Genomic DNA, 21,756 nt, shown 5'->3' on the forward strand with positions numbered 1-21,756 from the left:
AAGTGGAATATCATATTAATAAATGTGTTTTCTTTAGTGTATAATCACCTCAAAATAAGAGTTGTTCTGCTTTTGTTACTTTAGAATGAGCCGTTTGTATCTGCATATGGAGCGAACCTCTTCAAACTAAACACTGGCTCTATAGATCCCGACAGTAGTTTCAAGTCTTCTTCAATACAGCATGATGTTCATTTAGTAAATTATGGTCCATTTAGAGTCAAATAGACCATAAAGCAGAGTATGCTTTGGGGCGGGCTACCTTGTGATTGACAGGTTGCTACCACGTTGTTGTCCAGCCTGGGAGTTGCCTGTGTTTTTGTCTGAGAACTTTAACCATTTCACAGGGTGTTTTCAGGTCTTTAAAGTTAATCGTAATATTTTGGTCGACCAAAAATCTCTCAAGTGTCCACTTCTTGTAAACAGTCTATGCTCTATAATAGGCCGTTCCTATTTTCGCGTTGGCAACCGTATAGTTCTACAACACGTTTGGCACACAAGACAAGTTTCAGTTAGTTGGCTGCAACCTCTGCTAGATGCCCACAAATCTAGACCTTTTAAACGGTTGGATGAACAATGCCGATTAATTGGTGACATTTATGTTTATATATTGCTTATTTCTTGTACAGTTGGCTATCTGTGTAGCTATGTAATTTCTATTTTATTGTGTAGATGTTTGTTTTATTGCAGTGTGCTTGTGTATGCTACTGCATTCTTCTTATATTATATTATTTATTATAATTTATTTTGTTTATGCTACCTATGTCCTCATGTTTATGCCCCTGTCTTTATGTTGTCTTTAAATGTAAAGACATTGAGTTTACGTGTAATGACATCTGCTATATGAATAAAACTGCCATTGCACCACTTCACTGAATCCTCTAGAGGACAGTGTGTTACTTCAGGGCTCAACTGATTGGTTCCCTTTCAGTCCACGGACACCATTTGTTTCACTGTGTAATGTTGTTGAAGTGTTAAGGATTCTTGTTTAGGGTTATATGATTTCACATTACGTAATCAAAACTTCGAACCATTTTTATTATACCATTGGTCACACACACTAGAAAACTTCATAACATGTATGATCAAAGTTATTTTTTATATTCCATTTATGTCTCGTTAATGTTAATAACTCCATTTTATTCAGCAACCATGTCATTATAATAATATTCATTTGTGTTACACATAATTTCCCTGTAAACCCCATTCAATTCCCGTGTAGAGAGTTTTGCTGCAAAAACTACCGGATACATGCACACGCACACACCCACGCCTCTGTGAAAACTTTTCTCACCCCTGATTGGTCCCTACAGGGCCAGAGAGGGTGGGGTAAAGCCGTGATGAATTAGCATACCGATCAGGGCTCATAAATGTGGCGACAGCCTCACCTGATGCCTCACACAGCACTAAACACGTGGAGGAGGAGAGGGACTGCGGGTCTGGTGTGCGTGGCACGAGAGTGGAAGTACAATTCTGTTCTGGGTAAAAGCAAGGTCACTCACCTCACAGAAGCCACGCACAGGTCCTGTCACCGTCCGCGGTCTGTGCGTAAAAGCGCACAGCCAAAGCAGAACTTTACGCGCTCCCAGGAGACGTCTTCCCTCTGGCTCCTCCGGCCGGTGGTGGTGTGAGACCCTTTCACACCCGGTTCTGCTGAGTTGTGGCCAGTCCGATCCAGAGCCCCGGGTCATCCATGAGGCTAGAGGCCACAGCCAGGATGGATGTGTTCAAGAAGCTATGGATGGCGCGGAAGCTGATCCTCGTGGTGTTCATCCCGCTGTCCCTGCTTCCCTTACCGCTCATCCACCCCACCAGCGTGAGTACAGGAAATGGAATATTGTTATTTTTCAAATTCTCAACAGAAAAGACATTTCAAAATCTGACAGAAAGTCATGGTTTTCAAAAGAAGAGCACATTGCAATTGGATGGTAGAATTTAAAGGAGATTAGGCTATTAATAAAATACAACAAATCAAACTAGTTAATACTGGTCACTGTAGGACCAGTATTGATTTGTATTTTAACACATAAAGTCATTTAGTTAGAAATGATTAAATATATCATCAAACCACATACATACCTATAAAACACCCGATGCAGCAGTAAACAAAACATCCAGCTGATGTGTTGATGTCCCTCCTGGTTGCTGCTAATGGCTTCACTGTCTTGATGGGATTTCGTGGTGTGTGTGTGTGTGTGTGTGTGTGTGTGTGTGTGTGTGTGTGTGTGTGAGAGAGAGAGAGAGAGAGAGGGAGAGACTAGAGACAGAGAATTAATCAAAAGGCACACTGTCCACTGTGTTGATGAATGTTTGTCTCGAGCTTTCCCGATCATCAGCTGAGCTGTGTGTGTGGAGGAGAGATGTCGCAACATGTTGATGAGATGGAGATGCTGCTAAAGAGGGAGAGAAAATAGAGAAGGAGTGAACCACTTGATGCTCCTGCGGGCTCACGCTCAATCGGATTGTTTTCTGTGACAGCCACTGAGAAGTTCTCATTCTGCCTCGTAGCTGGTGTTTGTCTTTCATAAAATCTGTCAGACAAGTGAGATACCTCTGTCTCCACGTCATGGCCTCTTTCCTTCTTCTGTTTGTTGCGTCTTAATATCAGACGTACAGATTTACATTTGCATCAAAAATCTTTTAAGTGGGCCCATAGGCCGTGAACAGAAACCAATATTTTGCATTGTCTGCCTGTTTTAACTTATTTACAGATGTACACATAACATCCAATTTTGAGTGGGCCTTTATGCCATATGCTGTATTTCAGTTTAGAAGTGTTGAATGAATTTAAATAAAATTTAAGAGCAACAGATATAGAAACACTTTTTGTAATATGTAGGCGCACCAATAAATTATTTTAATGTCAAATGTCAAACTGTGTAGGAGTGTTGCGTAGTTAATTTTCTATGGCACTTTGCTGGTCTAAACACAGATTTTTCTCAATCTTTGAAAATCTGGAAGACTAAAATAATATATTTATATAATATATATTTCTGTTATCAGCTATATTTCCTTCTTTTTATTATTTTATACTTTCATACAAAATTGCACGTTAATGATTTTGCTGGTGCTTTAAAACAAGAACATTTCCAGCTACCTAGATCACAAAATACAGATGCAACTTGAGAAAGTGCTAAATATCATTATATTTCATTTTTCTGAGAAACTGATGCTTTTTGCTGCGACTCACTTTAATGATTATTCATGAGAGGCATCAAACTGGGGCCAGGTCCAAATCTGTGTCAAACACCAAAAATCCTTTTCATATAAATCATAAAATATGATTTTGTCTGGTGATTAAGCTGCAATAAATGAAACTATGAAGTCGCACATAACATGCAAAACGGGACAGAAATGTAAAGGTATTTAAAATAAACAAGTGGGTTTGTTTGTAGCTAACATTCTTGCAAATAATCATGCATTCACATGCTTATTACCATGTCATTAATATTAACTTTCTGTTGTGTTTTTTCAACACTCGTTGAACATTCAATATGGCCGTTGCTAAAGAACCACCATCTCAAACAATAACTGCACGAGTTGCGACTGTGTCTATGTATTATAAATGGGCTCTTCTGCGTCACAGGTGTATGTGTTTCTTGTAACGTCATTAATATTCAAAAGGAACCGTTACTTGCTCACATGTTGTCTGTCAGCCAATCAGCTCTGTGGCCCGCGAGCCTTGTTGTTATGTAGGGACTGGTGGATGTTTGGCACGAGTTGGTGGCGCAGGATGAGAGCCAACAGAGAACAAAAACTTCACTACAAAGAAAAAGAAAGAAACAATCCGAGCAATTAAGTTGTATAATCACCTACCAGCACGCTGGATTTCGGCCCCACGTGGCTTCCTTACGACACCAGGGACCCCAGACTGTGTCAGGAATGTGGCAGGGGTTTGAAGAGCGTGTGTGTGTGTGCGTTTGGAGTAATACTGTGTCCAGCTGCAGAAAGACAGAACATCTGTTGGATGCAGTCAGGCCAGGTCAGACGGGGAGAGAGACTTGACAAAAATCCAGAGCCAATGGCAGATATACTTTTGCCATTTTGCATTCCCTTACAAATGAATAGCTGCAGATGAATCAATCTATAGAACAGAAGTGAGTACAACACAATGTATACTTGGATACAAAGAAAATGTTCCCTAGGATGCTAAATAACAGTCCATTGAATGTTTAAATTAAATGCCCCTCGGGTTGATAATGTGGGTCCCTCAGTCACTTAGTCCCGAAATATCCCAACAACAATGACATTACATTTTCAACAGAATTCATGGTCCCCAGAAGATGAATCCTAGCGACTTTGTTCATCCCCTGACTTTTTCTCTGGCTCAACAATGTTAGAGTGATGCAAGATGACGTATTGTGGAGGCCAACCCGGAAGTTAGAATTGCACTGGTTCCCTCGACAAAGAGCCAGTGGGGGTTTCTCCATGGGATTTATGATTATTGCAGAAATATAATTTCCCCAGATGCACACCACTCCTATGATGTTTGAAGCGGAAATGCAATCGCAAGAAGTAAGAAGCTAACGTTGTGGCCTACTTAACTTCTACTTTGTGTTTATTGCTAATAAGCTGTTACGGCCTATATAGTGTGCCGAGGGGTACACTGGAAGTAACATAAAAGGTGATGGAAAACCTTGGCAAAAGTTTAACAAAAACTAAGAGGATAAGGCAGCGGCAATTAGACACATTTATTAACAGTATAGGTGAACAGGAACAAACCAACTAAATAAGGAAGCGTAGCCGTCAGGGTCTCTAAGGCCAACATAATAAACAAAACCCCCACGCTAACTGGAAAAGAAGAGGTCAGATGGCCTACGAACAAACAAACACAATACTGAACTCCCTAACTAGTCACAAAAATAGGAGAAAACTTTACAAAATAAAAGGCAGAGAACCCCTACAAAGCTTCCATGAAGTTTGAACCCCAGGTATGGCAGCACAAATGCCCTTGGTAGCAGCAACAGCAAACCCACAGCGCCACAGGCCCAGAGTGAACAAACGGGGGCCGGGAAACACTGGATTCGGGGGTTGATATGCGGCTCCACTGATGAAATGAGGACTCTCAGGTGTGGGTGCTTCAGTGATCGTCAAGGGGCGTGGCAGACCTGAAAGACAAACAGAGCTCTCTACTAGAAAAGAGGCATCGTTAAGTCAGGGGGCGTAACATAAGCCAATAATAGTATGCTAACGCTCTAAACTAAAATGTTGAACATGGTAAAAAATGATGCCTGCATCAGCATGCTAGCATTGTCATTGGGAGCTTGTTAGCATGCTGAAGTTAGCATTTAGCTCAAAGCATCCCTGTGCGGACGTAAAGCCTCACAGAACTAATGGCTGGAGACTCTCAGTCTTGTTATAGGTGGCATATCATGAAAAACTCCCTTTTACATTCGGCATCCGGAGTGCCTACCGACCCACAAACTGTGAAACAAGACAATCCAGTCAGTTTTTTGTTGCCTGCCTAGATCAGAACACATTCAACAAGCCATTGCCATGCGGGCTCCTTAGCATATACCACCCATTGCTTGAGAACTACCTTTGCAAAGGTGCGCCATATTTTTCATGCAAGCCAATCAGAGCAGACTGGGCTTATTCGGAAGGGGGGCTTAAAGAGACAGGTGCTAAAACGGAGTGGGGAATACAGAGGGGAAATACAGGTATATTCAGACAGTATGAGAAACAACGTGTTTTTTTGTACACTAAAGCATGGACACATATCATGCTCTTTTTCAGGTTCATACTTGTATTTTGGGTTTCTACTAGAACATCTTGTTGGAATATCTGAGCAGAGAGCATTGAAACTCCACAGGTGATGGTAACATAGGTGTTTAATCTTGAGTGCGTGTGTTTTTGTATAGGTGGTTTCTCACATCTCACTTTATTTGACAAAAATAGACAAGATCTCTAGATTTAAAGGCTTTACTATGCTCTATGTATGTGTTCACTTGTATTTGTGATGTTGGTTTAATCTGCATATGGGTATACAATAGAATGTGTGTGTGTGTGTGTGTGTTAATGTTATCTGTCAGTTTAAAAGCCCATTTAGACCTCTGCTGATTGGTTCAGTGAATAGAGGTTTCAGCTGTGACCTAATCTGCCTATCAGGAGTCCTTCAGTCACTGTGTGTGTGTTTTTTTCCCCTTCTAAATACCAATCCATGTCCACAGATAAAGAGAATTGATGAGACAGTCAATGGTCTTCTGTTACATTTGAGACAGAAATTGGCCTGTCAGCGGTAAAACTGTCAGAGTTTGAGCAAAATGTCCAACTCATCTGAAGTTTTTAGGTCATAGAGCTATGCGGGACATAAAAATCATTAAACCCACATGTGAAACTCTTTAGTTGGTTAATTCTGGCAAATATCTGCCAGCCAGAGATATTATGATGGCCTATTTAAATCTGGAAAGCTAAATTAGGGCCTTAAACCTCTTCCTCTATACAGCCTGCTGTGACACACACAAACATGTGAGGCACTCCAGCATCACATTCTTACAGAAAATCGAGTAAACTTTTGCTTACATTGTTCTTTTCTTAAAAATCCTTGAAATTTCATGCTTGTCACAGCAGTCTGACCTCGAAGCAAACGCGGGCTCTCTTCCATTAGCATGTATTGACTGAGGTTGCATCAGCGATGGATGTTTGAGAATCTGATTGAAGCTGCAGTCCTTGTGTGGCAACTATCTTCTGGGAAAACAGAGACCAATAGTCAATGATCAGTGACTGCTGAATCAGACATCACCCTCTGAGTTATGTCGTCCATGTTTGTCTCTCTTTATCTGTCCATTTGTTCTTAGTTCCCTTGTACCCCTCTCTTTTCCTCTTTCCACTTTTCTCTGACAGATTAACAGCTTAAAACCTAGCTTTGCTTTAATCCTGTTACCAGGCGACCTCATGTTTCTTGAATGTATAGTTGTGGTAGAGACAAACAACAGTTAACCAAATGAAGAATACACCGTTTCTTTGTTGTCAATTCATTTTTTCTTTTTCTTTTTTTTTTACCACATTCTCTCTTTGTGAAGTTTGTATGTGTTCTGGGAGGATTTGGATTGTCACATTTTCTTTGGCAAGGCCCTATTTGGTTATGAACCCTAACAACTTGTTCTGTTCTCAGCCTAATCCAACAGCGGTGCCTGGAAATGCCTCTTTCCTCTTGCCAAGTTAATCCACAGTGAATCAGGAGCACTCGTTATGTTGGAGTTACAACCTGTGCAATGAAAGCCAAACCAATACCAAGCCACAGGTGCTGGAAGCAACTTTGGTGATCCCAAAGACTGCATATAATAGTGGACGTAGTCACCGTGATGTCGCCCATTGGTTTTTGGACTGTCGTTTTGAAGCCTCGAGTTCAGACTTTTGGCCGTCACCATCTTGTTTTTGGGCCGTTGCCTTCTTCTTGGTTGTGGCAATTCTCAGGACAGATCTGAGGTGTTCATCAGTTAACTGGGATCTGTGACGTGATTTGTTGATGTTCATCACGCTGAACGTCTGCTCACACACGTAGGTAGAGCCAAACAACACCAGCATCCTCTGTGCCATCCTCCTAATGTTTGGAAACTTAACTTCGCTTAATGAAGCATAAAACTCATCCAGTTTAAGGGAGTTGAACTTCGTTTTAAAACAAAAACGATCTCCGTCCACACGGCGTTTCAGCATCGTTTTCGAAATGATCTCCGTCCAGACTAAAACGCCTGAAAACAAATATCACGTGACTATTCGCGTACACTGGGCATGTGGGTGCCGTTTAAACAGGAAGTAGATTGGTTGCTTAGTTAAACAAAATACGACAGAGTAATAAAGTCGTCTTTAATAATGAAAGGTCGTGTTTGATACTTATCTTCTCTAAAATCTTCCTCTATGAACAGACACAGTTCGTGGAAAGTTTTAGAGGTTTTATTTTTCAGACGTAGTTACAACGCTGCAGGTCTTGCTCTATCTCTCTCTCACACATCAAATTTAAATCAACACTTACACGTAAAAGTTTACTAGATTATGGGTCCATAAGTGGTCAACACACGTCTCTCACTCGTTTCCTCTCGGTTTCGTTGTCTGTTCTCTCTTGTAGCTCTGCTGGTGGCTTAACTATCTGTACTACTGGAGAGCATTTAATGTTTTGTTCCTTTTACATTTTATCTGCGGACTTCACAATAGATGTGCAGAACAAAATAAGCATTATTAAGGACAGGAAAGTCCTCTGTTTTGTGTCCATCACCCTCCCTAAAGCCGCTAACCGTGACTTCAGACGTCCGCTCCATAGCGCTGATAACGCTGCTGGACACGCTGCTCGCTAATCGCTCCAATAACAGCTGCTTCCTCCGTAATAATGCAGACGTTAACTGGACAACAGCTATTAGTAAAGACAACAAGGTCAGCAACGCCTGTAATCAGTTGTCCATGTTAAATTAACCTGGTAGCCAATCGGTAATCAATGTTGTTTGTGAGCTTCTGGGTAAGGGTCACGTGATAGGAGTGTGACGAATCAGGGAAGGACACGTCATGACTGCTAAGAACCAATCAAGTAGCGAACTCAGGTGTGGGCGTCATCTAGAGAGAATAGACCAGACCCCAGCAAAGGCCAATTGTGTCTGGAGTGCGCCATCTAGTGGGATCAACTGAAACGCCGGGTATTGCAGGAAAAAGGCAAAATGAATGCGGTCTTTACTATAATTTGGACAGTTTTGTACCAATATTTGACGTAGTTTGCCCATGCCTGCTCTAAATGGACCATAATTTACTCCATGAACATCATGCTGTATTGAAGGAGACTTGACACTATAAACTCATGTTTACAATGTTTACTGAGGGAATAAATCACATGAGAAGTAGAGTCATTTTCTCATAGACTTCTATACAACCAGAGGAGTCGCCCCCTGGTGGACACTAGCGAGAATTGGCTTCACTTTTCGGACCCGGAGGTTGCAGCCTGTGTGATCCCTTGATTTTTCATCAATACTTGCAAAAGTAATAACATTCCCATCAGCCTCAGCTCTACTTTGCTTTTATTGAAAACATTAGGAAATATTAGCATGGTAACATGCTGAATGAAGTTGGTGAACAAAGTGAACATAATACCTGTTTAACATCAGCATGTTACTAATTATTTTCATGCTGCAAGTTCGTATTTAGCTCAAAGCTCCGCTGTGCTTGAGTACAGGAAAGTTGTAGTTTTTGTACCTTTTCATTCATCAAACATTCACCAACAAAAAGGTTTCATAGACATTTTATAATTTAAAACTAGATTTTATTCAAACAGGACACAACAGAGATGCAGAACTCATTTTAAAAATGGGTGCTATGCAACACACTTGGCAGTGATTTCTGTAAAGTCCATGCTTTGAATGCCTGTGAGCTCTGAACAGGTCTGGCCATGCCTCATCCTGAAGCCCTGTGGCTAATTCTCCGCCCTCTGGGTTTATTAATTTGAGATTAACTGACCTGTTGCTGGCAAGATGTTATGCTGAATGTTCCCCTTACGTAAAAGTAATACAAGCTCACACAGCATGTGGCAGAAGTGGAAAGTGCGTATGTTTAACAAATGTGGGTATAGCAGGTTAACAGATAAATCCTTCTATCCAAATAATCTTTTTCAAAACATGTGCAGTGTCCTTTATATTTTTTCTGCAATTTAAATTAAACCGTAAGGATCCATCCTTGAATTTGGGGTGTACAATTGTCCTCCGAGTGGTGTAAAAGGTTAAATGAAAGTCTTGGTAATCTTCACAAGGTCTTAATAAACGTCACGAGATTCCTCTTTAGTTTTTAAGGTTGGGGTAAATAGCTTGCCTGGCTGTATTTAGGTAACTTAATCTGCTTACAACCCTAAGTAAAACCACAACGTGTATGTAATTTTCACACTTTGTTTTTTGTACGAATTAACAAATGAGATGTAGATGATTTTTTTGCAACCTTTGGACAGAGGCGGGCTCGCCGCTCAGCCCCTGCTTCCACACATTACGACGCTAAGCTGACCGTATCCTGGCTGTAGGCTTCTCTTGTTTCTCAAAGTTGCCAAACATTTCTAAATGTGTCTGCTTTAATGTTAAGTATAACAAAAGAAGTGTCTTATCTGGTGGGTGATGAAACATTATTTGTTCCTCTCTCTTTGTGTTTCCTCACTTACAGGAGGCATGCTGTGCGTACGTGCTGATGGTGACCGCAGTCTACTGGGTGTCTGAGGCTGTTCCCCTGGGCGCTGCTGCTCTGGTACCCGCCTTCCTCTATCCGCTCTTTGGGGTACTCAAGTCCAGCGAGGTGAGTCTCTATGTATTGTTAGCCATCTGTCTGTTTTATAGTTTTAGCTAACAATGTGAGTGGCCCTCTCCACCGCCTGCGCTCTCCTTTCCAATAGACAAATTAGGCTGGCGCTGATAGCATTATCTCATCACAATGACTACAGTGATTGTAGTTTCCTGAAATCAGTGTGATTAGAAATTGCCTTGTAAACAAAGAATTCAGATTGCTTCAACCCAAATAATGATAACATAACACTGGAGCAGAGTCATGGTGTGTAACAATGAACTCCATTGACCTTAATCTGGATTAGCCTATGCTGAAATGTGTCCGCTTACATGGGTTACTTACAGTTCCATTGATACTTCTGTTTACATGTTGCAGAGCAGAGCTCATTCGATAACTGAGGATATCCATTCCCCACATGCTATTTGGAACAACGTCTCTGTTTTTCTGTAAGGGATGTGGAACATAAATCTTTTGGTTTGAGAAGATTAAACGGATGAAGGGGAAACAAGGGCTCTGTTGCAGGGTGTCAACCTTTGTCTCTCTCAAGGGGGAAAAGTGAGAGAAACACTTATTAGAGCTAAACCATGTAGGGCTTAACAGCCACTTAGGGAAGCAGCGGTGCTGGGGGTATCCGGTTGTGACGACGTGTTACTGTGCTGGTAGTAAGAGTCAGCTGATCAGATTACTGTAGATGTAGATGTGCAGTAAATCCAGATCGGGAAGGAAATGTGTGAAAGGCCTTTCTGTGCGCTGAACCAAGTGTGTTTCAAGAACTCAGATCCACCTGCATGTGTCCGTGTATACTTTTAAGAATGTGATAGGTTTCTTGGATGAGTTTCCATGACGGTTTTACAATATGTTACTTATTGTTTTACGTCATCATCTCCGAATACATCAAACATGCCAATCAAACACTCTATCAGCCATCATCCCCCGCATCCAAGTCTGCATCCTGGGAAGATTTGATTGGTTCGACCGATGATGACAGCCGATGACGTTCTAGTAACACAAGACTCCTCTCCATTAAACTCACCTCCCTCTTCCTCACCTTTCTTATCAGCCATTACATAAAAAGTGAGCTGGGCGCCTCATATGACCAAATTGCATTGACAAACAAGCCGCCTGTTAACGCTGCTCTAAGCCTCTTGCCATGGCGTTCTATAAATATGTCAGCAGAGAGCTTTATGCAACATATTCAGTTGTTGTATCGTTCTCCCAGTCTTCCCCCAAAGCCTGGCAGAAAACCTGTACAACACAATACTACTTATAGTACATGCAACTAACTTGACTTGAATGATTAACACTTTTTTATCTGTTTTAATGCTGGTAATTCACAGTAGAAATGTTATCTTGATCTGCTGCCACTCTTTGTACGTGTTTACTCACTGTGAGCGTGGAATGGAACGGCGTCGGTACAAATTTAGGCCCATATTTCATCTGGTTAAAGTTTTCCACGTGAGACTTTCTAAATAAGCAAGTTTCTCTTGAAGTCGAGATGACCACTTTTTACCGGTCCAATCAAATGTGAAGGATTTGATTCAAATCTCTCTGTTAGCTGTACACCGCTCAAATATTCTGTTTCATTTTTAAGACTCAACATAAACTAAAGATGCTCTAACATCTGCTTCACTGGGCCTTTTAAAACTAAAGATGTAATGTTAAAATGTGTTGGAAATGACCCTGCTCTTTCGGGTGATTTTACAATTCTAAGAGTTATTATGGTGAAGGGAGGAGGAGAGTTGAAAGCATGTCCCTGCATCCTGTGTAGTTCCTGTCCTGTGCTGCTCCTTACACTTTGAAATGGCCGAGAAAGAGAGTGCGACGGAGCGATGTGTAAAAATGTCCAGCAGGAGGAAGTGCAGAGGGTTTTAGGTGAGAGGTGAGGAGGCGCGGTCTTATACAACACTGCGAGGCCGAGAACCCCGCGGGTGGGAAGTGGGGCAGATTAAAAAGAACAAGTGGGAAACTGTAAGTGTTGATCCAAAAGAAGGAGGGGGAAGTGCTTTAAGGAGGGAAAAGCAAAAAGGGCCCCTTCTACTTTATCTTCCTGAATTTGAATTCACACAAACTTTTATTTTGAAATGTCTCCTCTGTGTGTATGTTTAGGTGGCAGCGGAGTACTGTAAAGACACCACTCTGCTGCTGATGGGAGTCATCTGCCTGGCCGCCTCTATAGAGAAGTGGAACCTGCACAAACGCATCGCTCTGCGCATGGTGATGATTGCAGGGGCCAAGCCCGGCATGTGAGCAGCACACATCCACACACTCGCTATACACACTCAATACTGTTGAGTGAGGACTCACACTGGTTGTCCTACACAAAACGTAAAAACACACACCCGCAGACATCATTCACTGTCCCTCTGTGTCCCCCCAGGTTGGTGCTGGGCTTCATGTGCTGCACAGTGTTTCTGTCCATGTGGCTCAGCAACACGTCCACCACGGCCATGGTGATGCCCATCGCCGAGGCCGTCCTGCAGCAGCTGATCTGCACCGGCCTGGCCGACGGCCACGTCGACTCCGAAACCGCTGAGGCCCCCGAGGACGACAGCGGTACGTCTGGCGCCGTCACCACAGGGGGAGGTCACTGAACTATAAAAGCTTCTTTGAAAAAAAATAAAAATACTCTTACATTTAACAGATTTTGATAGAAATACTCGCACCAACACCAACGCAAGACTGGTGGATGGATAACAGGCGGTGAAGTTAAGCAAACTCAAAAGTCACAAATATGCGATGTGTTGAGAAAATAGATGGATCCAACCAACAGTTCATCTTGATTATAGTGCAGCGTGTTCCACAAACAGTTCAGGATTGTGATGAATGTTGTTGTCTGCAGCTGTTTCAGACAAAGAAGAGAACTTCGACAAAAACCAGCTGGAGCTGCTCTATCGCAACGACAGGTACGTGTGTGTGTGTGTGTGTGTGTGTGTGAGAGAGAAATAGCAGTTATTTCTCCACAATTTTCCTTGTTTTCTTCTCAATTGCAATTGCCAGTGATTCACAGTATGTATCGCAGTCCAACTTCAACTTTTAAAGTGAATTTCACCTTCTCAGATATCTTTCTTGTGTTTTGTTTTAAGACTAACATTTGTTCACAGCTTTTCAGCAATAGGGTGCTGCAGGAATGAGTCCTAAAACTCAGAAATGAGTCCGCATTTTCGAGATTTTACGTGTTTTAAAAAAGGCGATCGCTAACAATGATCGCTAAATGAAACCACAAAAATGTCATCACGCCAAAACTAGTCCGCTTTAAGCTCAGTGAAGTCATGTGACCAAGGTGTGGTTTGTTTATAGCCTGACGTTAGCTTTTTACTTCTGCCGATTCACACTTCAAAAATCAAAAAAAGTTTGTTCATTTTTAAAGATTATCTTGGTGAAGAAAAAGTGTCAACATCATAAACATTTTGCCATAGAGATTATTTTCTGCATTGATACCAAATCCAAAAATTCTATTGGCTCTTTGTGGAGGGAACCAGCGCGATGCTAACTTCGTACATGCTTGGCACAAAAATCCGTCGTCCCTGCAGCGCTCTTCAGCGCCTCCTGCATTCGATAACTGACATCTTTCGTCATTGTGAAGTCTTCATGCCCTCTTCCCTTGTCCCTCCGGCAGCGACTGCACTAAACAGGAGCTCTCCACAGGTGACGAGGGGGCGAATGGTTTGGGTCTCATCATGCACACCAACGGACACCTGCCGCAGGTGAGGAACACACGCAGGCAGACACACTCGCACGGTACAATTAATGCCAGCAACATTATTTTATCTTTCATTCACAAACATCCCCCTCGCTCCCTCTCAGGTTGCAATCGAAATCCCGAACGTGAAGCGTGTGAGGACCAGGAGGGACTCCCAGTATCCCACCAAGAGGGACCACATGATCTGTAAATGCCTTTCGCTCAGCATCACCTACGCCGCGACGATCGGCGGCCTCATCACCATCACCGGCACGTCGACCAACCTTATCTTCGCCGAGCAGTTTAACACGTAGGTACACACACACACACACACACACACACACTCAGTTAAAAGCCTTCTGGGTTGACAAGCATCTCTCATCCGCTGAAGGTGAGAATAGATGTTACAAGCAGCTTTAAAAACTGGTATCAGACAGGTGTTTTGGTCGGGTATTAGCTCCGGCAGACACCATCTCAACTCAAGCTTATTTACAGCTCGATTGAGTTCTTGGCTGCTGTGCCGGTCAGACCGAGACAGTTCATGTTAACCCGGTGTCTGGGGGGGCTCACAGGGTCTGAGATCAAACTAATCAGCCCCTACGGTCCTAACAGAGCCGATTTCCTCCAGCCGCGGCACTAAGCCCGGCAGAATGGCCTCCTTCATGTCGCAGCTTGTTGGACAAAGGTCAGGTTTTGATTCTGTGTGTGTGTGTGTGTGTGTGTGTGTGTGTGTGAGCAGTAGTACAAGTAATCCTAGGAGTGATGGTATAAGGAACAGCAATCAATCCAAGCAACATATTTGTAAAACAAACTCCCTCAATATTACCTTTTAACTTTGAGTTCATTTTAGTCAAATAAAGTGAGATTGTGCTTGCGATTCTTGAGTTCAAAAATAGCCTGAGGTCAACTTCTATAAGTGAGAGAGGCCCCTGGTGAACGAGGTCGGTGTTTGTGAGTGTCCGCAACAAGCCCATGCTATTACGACAAGGTCAATCGATCACGTACTTGCATGCTCAGCAAATCTCATTGCTCAGTTGTCATCAGTTGTAGCTTCTTGCTTATATCAGTTGCTGCTTCTTCTAGGCCATAGTTCTTCCTGAATCTGTACGTAAAACAAGTGCTGCATTCACTGATTGTGTAGCTTTACTGTCATCCCCAGCTTCTTTTTGTTCTACTTTCAGAGTTTGTCCATTTTCTGTCTTCCATTTCGTGGACATAGGATTTCCTATAAATTAAAAGTTTAAAGTTTAAATTATAAAATAAAAGGCTCGCGTTACGTTCCGCTTCTTACTCTTCCTCCGTGCAGTATTAGAAGACATATAGCCGCCCTTACAAAGTACATACAGTTGCATGCAGTATGTGTTCAATTGGGACATACTACCTTTTTCATGACATTGCACGTTGACCAGAAACCCCGCAGAATATCTGCAAAGAGGCTAAAGAGCAGCTTATCTACAGTATATTGCTGTCAGGGTGGACAGTCAGCTGTGCTGCTGCGCAGATAAACAGACGGGAATAACAACAGATGTCAGTCAAAGCAGAGACCAGAGGTCAAGGGGGGGAGCGGTTGATGGGGGACAAATGGTTATTTTGGACTTGGATAAGCTCCCATTTTTATCAGTATGAGCGCTGTCAGTAGTCACAAGGTTCAGCCTTTAAAGAAACATCAATATATCACACACTTACATGTCATAAACAGTTATTCAATGATGGACCTTGTCGTCAATGATTGGCGGCCCTTTGCTAATATTAGTGCTGCTGTTTCTCTAAATTAACACCACATATCCCATCAGCCCTCTTCCTTTCTCCTGTTGCAAAGGTCATTTCTAGCCATCACAGTATGAAACGAGTGTTAAAGGACGACAGCCTGCACACGCGGTTGAATAACTCTGCGTCCTTTGCGTCTTTGTCATTTCAGTCGTTACCCGGACGCCAAGGTGATAAACTTCGGCACGTGGTTCATCTTCAGCTTCCCCATCGCCATCATCATGCTGGTCCTCACCTGGCTGTGGTTGCACTTCCTCTTCCTCGGCTGCAAGTGAGTGTGTGTGTGTGTGTGTCCTAGTGTGCTGTGTGATTACGTTGGTGTTGCAATCATGCATCTTATCATTATTGACTCACGATAATCCCTCTGTCCGTCACCCGTTGTGGCCACCGCACCTGTTGGTGTCCTGTGTCCTGTGGCTGCAGTTTAAAAAAAAACAGAGTGGTTGATTCTGTTGTGGTGTATGTGTGTGTGTGTGTGTTCAGTTTCAGGGAAACGTGCTCGTGGAGTAAGAAACGCAAAACCAGGAGAGAGATGCTGTCGGAGATGAGGATCCAGGAGGAGTACGCCAAACTGGGACCCATCAGGTGGGTTTCTCTGGCCTGGCTTTCCTGATTGGATGTCCCTGGAATATTTCAAGTTGTATTTATGGGAATTTGGTCAATTCCTGTCACTGACAAACAACATGAAGACACCAGGAAGGAAGAGAATCTCAAAGTGGTCTTAGCAACAGAAAATATTTATTATTTTAACATAATTCATGGGAAAATCCATTAATTTATCTCTTGTACGCAATTATAAACGCTGCAAAAATATCTCAACGAAACATTAAAAGAAATGTTTTAAAAGCTTTTAAAGTCCCAATGAACAACTTAAGACGTTTGGCAGCGGTGTGTGTGTGTGTGTGTGTGTGTGTGTGTGTGTCTTACTCACACACCCAGACGGGACGTTGTAGCTAAAACCACGTTATCACTCGTGTAATTGTTGCGGGTTTCTGTGTGTGTGACTCCCAGCTACCCAGAGGTGGTGACCGCTGTTTTCTTCATCCTGATGACTCTGCTGTGGTTCACCAGAGAGCCTGGTTTCGTGCCCGGCTGGACATCTCTTTTTGAGAAGTAAGATCCCATAATGCACCACAGTTAATGATCAGACACACACTGTCAGACACAAAATCAGCACCATAAGAACACTTATCGTGCTAAACCATGACGATGACGAGATAAATGCAAAGAGTTTGGAAGCTCTTCTTCTTCTGCATCTTTTATATCTGCGTTCCATCGGTGGGTGTTTTCTCCCTCAGGAAAGGCTACAGGACCGATGCGACAGTGTCTGTCCTTCTGGGCTTCCTGCTCTTCCTCATCCCTGCCAGGCGACCCTTCTCCTCCTCCTCCTCCTCCAGCTGTAGGAACACAGGTCAGGACCACGCACCCGTCCAGCTGGCAGTTTTTGATACGGCTGCTCTACATTTAGTTTATCTCCAAAGAAGGGAGAGGAAAACTCAATATTGATGTATATTTTCAGCTTTATTCAAAATGAGTAGTTTTGCATCAGACAAGGATATTTAGTAATCTTTGTCCAGCTCAATTCATAAGTCAGCCACAACCATTATGATTTTCCTCTATTTGTGATAAAGTTATACAATCATACACAGTCTCCTTGGCCTGCTCCAAACAGCTGTTGTTACCAGCCTGTGCAGGTTGATTTTATGTTATGATGTTAAAAACACAGAGAGGTAAAAGAACAAAACAAAAACTCGACAAAACCATAATCAACAATTTTACTTTGTTATGTAACAGGAAATGTATTTACTGCTTCAGAAGATGTGGTAACGCTTTATTTATTGGGTCCTTCTTTCTTAAAGTCCTCAGTCCTTATTCCTCGAAACAAAAAAATCTGTAGTTGAATACAAATTTTATGGAAAATAGTGCTAAACTTTTACAATTGATAATTAATATGAATTGCTATAGTTTGCAATAATAAAATAATGATGAATACATTTCAACTTGGGTTTATATGGAGTTTTTTTTTCAGAGAAATCCCTATTTTCCCTATGATCAGTACCAAATTACATATATGAAATATCTTGGTAATTACCTGTAAAATAAAGCATTACTAAAAATGTCTTTATCATACATATTATATACTACAATGCAATGCAAAAAAATATCATTCAGCAGAAACTTATCTCTAAATTACCAACCAAATACAAAACTGTGTTTTTTTTTAGATAACATAAAGAATATCCACAACAAAATGATTCATAGATATGACGCTTATTTAATACTTAGTTATATGAGCAGCAGGTCACCCCGTTAGCATTCCAGCTGTATTGACATATTTTCTGTGGTTTTCAAACACTTGATGACAATTCAGAGTCCGACCCGCTGGCTCCCATGATCACCTGGAAGGACTTCCAGAAGCTGATGCCGTGGGAGATCGTCATCCTGGTGGGAGGAGGCTATGCACTGGCTGCTGGTTGCAAGGTACTACGCATGTGTGTGTCGTTGTACTGCAGTACTGTTGAGGGTGAAGAGCGATTTTTTTTAATTTATTTTTTTATCTCCAAGATTAGCTTCAGGTCATCGCTTGAAGATGAGGAGTTCAGATGATCTGATTTTGTCCGCATGCACAACCCTGATTTAAATGATGGACTTTAGGCCAAAGCAGTAGAGGTTTAGTGAGACGTGGTTGCAACCTTTGAGGATGCTCACATGTGTTTCGTCTGTGTGTGTGTGTGTGCAGGTGTCAGGCCTGTCGGTGTGGATCGGCAGACAGCTGGAGCCCATGAGTGGTCTTCCTCCGTGGGCCGTCACCCTGCTGGCCTGCCTGCTGGTGTCGGCGGTCACCGAGTTCGCCTCCAACCCGGCAACTCTCACCGTCTTCCTGCCCATCCTGTCAGCGCTGGTACGACACGCGACCTCTCACGCACACACTTACGCTCAATGCCTGGTCCTCCAGTACCCACCAACCAATAACTACACTTTTGGTCCCATTAGGATTAACAATATTTAACACGTTAAGTGAGAATAAGAGGTGCTGGAAGGTGGATTTTGTTCCAAGATAAGCAAAGCAACTGCTGGCTTCAGCTTCATGTTGAACAGGCCGATATGACTGCGGTGTCAACCCTATTTGATATTTCATTAAAAAAATGTCAAACCATTCCTTTAAAAGACGCTCATGACCTGTCGTCTTCTTTACAAAGGGCTGCGTTACAAAACTTACTCTGTCCACGCATACGTTTCCTCATAAGCGGCCATTTTGAACGAAGCATCACTTTGAAAACAGGGCCTATGAAAGCAGTTTTGACTCCATTTACCTCCTGCCTCATCTTCTTTTGACATTCCTTCTGTCTCTTCTTCCTCTATTCTCTTTACAACCCCCCCCCCCCATTGTTCTTCTTGACCCATTTCCCTACTTCCAGTCAGAGACTCTGCAAATCAACCCGCTCCACACTTTGATCCCGTCCACCATGTGCGTGTCATTCGGGGTCATGCTTCCAGTGGGGAACCCCCCCAACGCCATTGTCTTCAGTTACGGCCACGTGAAGATCAGCGACATGGTACGACACACACACACACACACACACACACACACACACACACACACACACACACACACAGTCACATGCTCCTTCTGCACCTGCAACTTCAAAAGGCTCGAGAGCACAGTGTGTCAAAGTTGTTTTGTGTAAATAGAGGGATGAAGAAATTTCATTCTTAACTCTTGCTCAACCTTATTCTGACATTTATTTTCGCATAGTTGAATAATTTCAACTCTTCTTTTAACATGTTACCATCTGTTTTTTTTCATTTCCTCTTCCTCTCCTCCAGGTGAAAGCAGGCTTCGGGGTGAACCTGATCGGCGTGGCGGTGGTGATGTTGGCCATCACCACGTGGGGGGTTCCCCTCTTCGACCTGAATGAGTTCCCGGCCTGGGCGGTGGCCAGGAACGTCACCGGGAGCTTATAACCACCGCCGGGGTGGGGGATGAATCACCGGAAGACGGAGAGAGAGAGAGAGAGAGAGAGAAAGCGACAAGGGAGTGCTGCTGTAAAGAAAGACAACAAGGAAGTGACGTCTAGAGGACGGTGTTGGTGTTTCTCAGAGTCCAGTCCTTTCGGATTAAACTGGACCTGAAGGAGGATGAAGAGAAGGACGATAACAACCATCACCTGTTGCCTAGATGTAATAATTAGAATGATAATTGTATCGGCCACAAGGGGGCATCACGAGAAATGCAGAACTGTGTGGAGCTCTGACTCCAGCAAAAACTATTTTTTTTATCTCCATCAACGAAGTTTGATGGAGATCCTGTTTTCACCGAATCACTGAAGATGTCACTAGAAGCAACAAAAAATATATTTTTTTGGTGATCAGGAAATTTTGTTATTTGATTTATAATAGAAACGGAACCACATCATGCCTTCCTCTGTGGATCAGTTTGATATTTAGATAGAAATAAGCTACATGGCAGGCGTAAATTAGCCTCTTTTTAGCTGGGTGCTTGCTGAACTTCTGCTGCATTCAAATGTACTGCAACACGTTGGGCTGGTGACATGTTCGCTGAAGGAATTTGAGGCTTCTGCCACGGCTGATACTGTACTGTATCCACAGAGCTACTTGTCATCAAGCCTGTCAGATCTACCTGGTATCTCATATTATGATATGTGTTTTTAAAAGAGGTAGAAGCTTGGATGTACTCAGAGGCTGCCTGCATTAATTACTCTGGAAATCTAGGTGTCTAAATATGTGCCTGATGTCTTTACCAAAGTTTCTGGTGCTGATTCTGTGCCCCATCACACTGTCAATGCTGAACAAGCAACTCGCAGTACCCACTAGTGCCTTTTTTTCCCATATTATTTCCTGTCATACTACACATGACAGTGTTACTGCCTTGCTTTAATCTCAGAGCAGTGCCAGGAGCTGGGTTCACTACCACCCTCCTTAAATTATGGAAAGCAGGAGTGTACGTGCTTTTTACTGTGCAATTGATACCGAATATTAAGAGTGTACGCTGTACTGTATTTAAGGTATAAAAAGTCCAGCGTTTGTCGACCAATCAAACCACTGTGTGTTTTATGCTAATTCGATTGTTGAGCTTTCCCTTCTCTTGAAGTTTGGAAGGAGACACTCCTGCCATTATTCTGTGTATTCAGCCAGGTGCTTTTGATTTAATTGTCCTCTCCATAGTTACCTTTTTGCCTTCAGTCTTTCTTTTGGGAGGGGGGAGGGGGGTCATACTGAATACATCGGAAATCTCCATAATTGTCTATGAAGTCATAAAATCAGAGGGTATTTTGCTAGCTTGAGGTCACGAGGTTTATTAGCCAACATAACGATTTAACAAATGAAATTGTGTGCTTGTCAGCAGGTAGAAAACGCCGATATTGAGAATCAATAGCCTCTGTTATTTATCACAAAGGCGTATGTGTTTTGTGAGATGCGATACTTTGGCGTGTTAAGCAACAGGATGTTTGGTCTGAGGTCAAGGTGGGACTTTTCTCCTGGCATGTGAGGGCTAACAAGAAATGCACATGTGGGAGGCTGCAAAGGTGTCTCCAAGTTCTGAGTTGTTGATGAATGTAGCATCTAAAGGCCTCAGAGGAAAGTGAGAGAGCGGTAGCACAGGGTTGTATGGTACAAAGGTGTGTTCAATCAACTGTCAAATCACAATAACTGTTGTCTGATGTTGAAAAGGTTTGCACATAACATTCATTGTACTGTGCAAAAATATAAAAGATGTGCTTTGTATTTTTACACAAATTTTAATTGCAATTTGTTTTTTTTATATCACTGCATTTAAAGCTTAGGTCCTATAGTGTGGGCAGAATCAAAAGCCTACGCTTTTATTTTGTAATTTATTCAGTTCTACTGAAGGTTTGACACATCTTGAGGGTGTTGCAGCAGTGACCTTTGACCCAGGGGTCTTTTGTAAATACACACAGATTTGTAATATAAAGCCTGTTTCCGAATGAGCTGTAATATTCCTAAATTATGTGTTGTCTTGATGTCCCGTCAGATGAAAACTAGAGGTAGGATGATACAAACATTATACACACACACAACAATAAAACCAC

General features: G+C 42.5%; 1 protein-coding gene across 1 annotated transcript; it reads left to right on the forward strand.

Moving 5' to 3' along the window:
• The first annotated feature begins 1,218 nt into the window (after positions 1 to 1,218).
• On the forward strand, positions 1,219 to 21,756 carry slc13a4 (solute carrier family 13 member 4). The gene is made up of 15 exons (XM_076076126.1): positions 1,219 to 1,813; positions 10,120 to 10,248; positions 12,343 to 12,479; positions 12,614 to 12,789; positions 13,076 to 13,139; positions 13,853 to 13,940; positions 14,041 to 14,225; positions 15,834 to 15,953; positions 16,166 to 16,267; positions 16,694 to 16,795; positions 16,981 to 17,093; positions 18,054 to 18,163; positions 18,423 to 18,584; positions 19,102 to 19,239; positions 19,511 to 21,756. The coding sequence occupies exons 1-15, from the start codon at positions 1,691 to 1,693 to the stop codon at positions 19,646 to 19,648; spliced, it is 1,887 nt and encodes a 628-aa protein (XP_075932241.1). The 5' UTR covers positions 1,219 to 1,690; the 3' UTR covers positions 19,649 to 21,756.

Source organism: Anarhichas minor, unplaced genomic scaffold (assembly GCF_050575085.1).
Source record: "Anarhichas minor isolate MPS153535 unplaced genomic scaffold, ASM5057508v1 ptg000055l, whole genome shotgun sequence".
Taxonomy (NCBI): domain Eukaryota; kingdom Metazoa; phylum Chordata; class Actinopteri; order Perciformes; family Anarhichadidae; genus Anarhichas; species Anarhichas minor.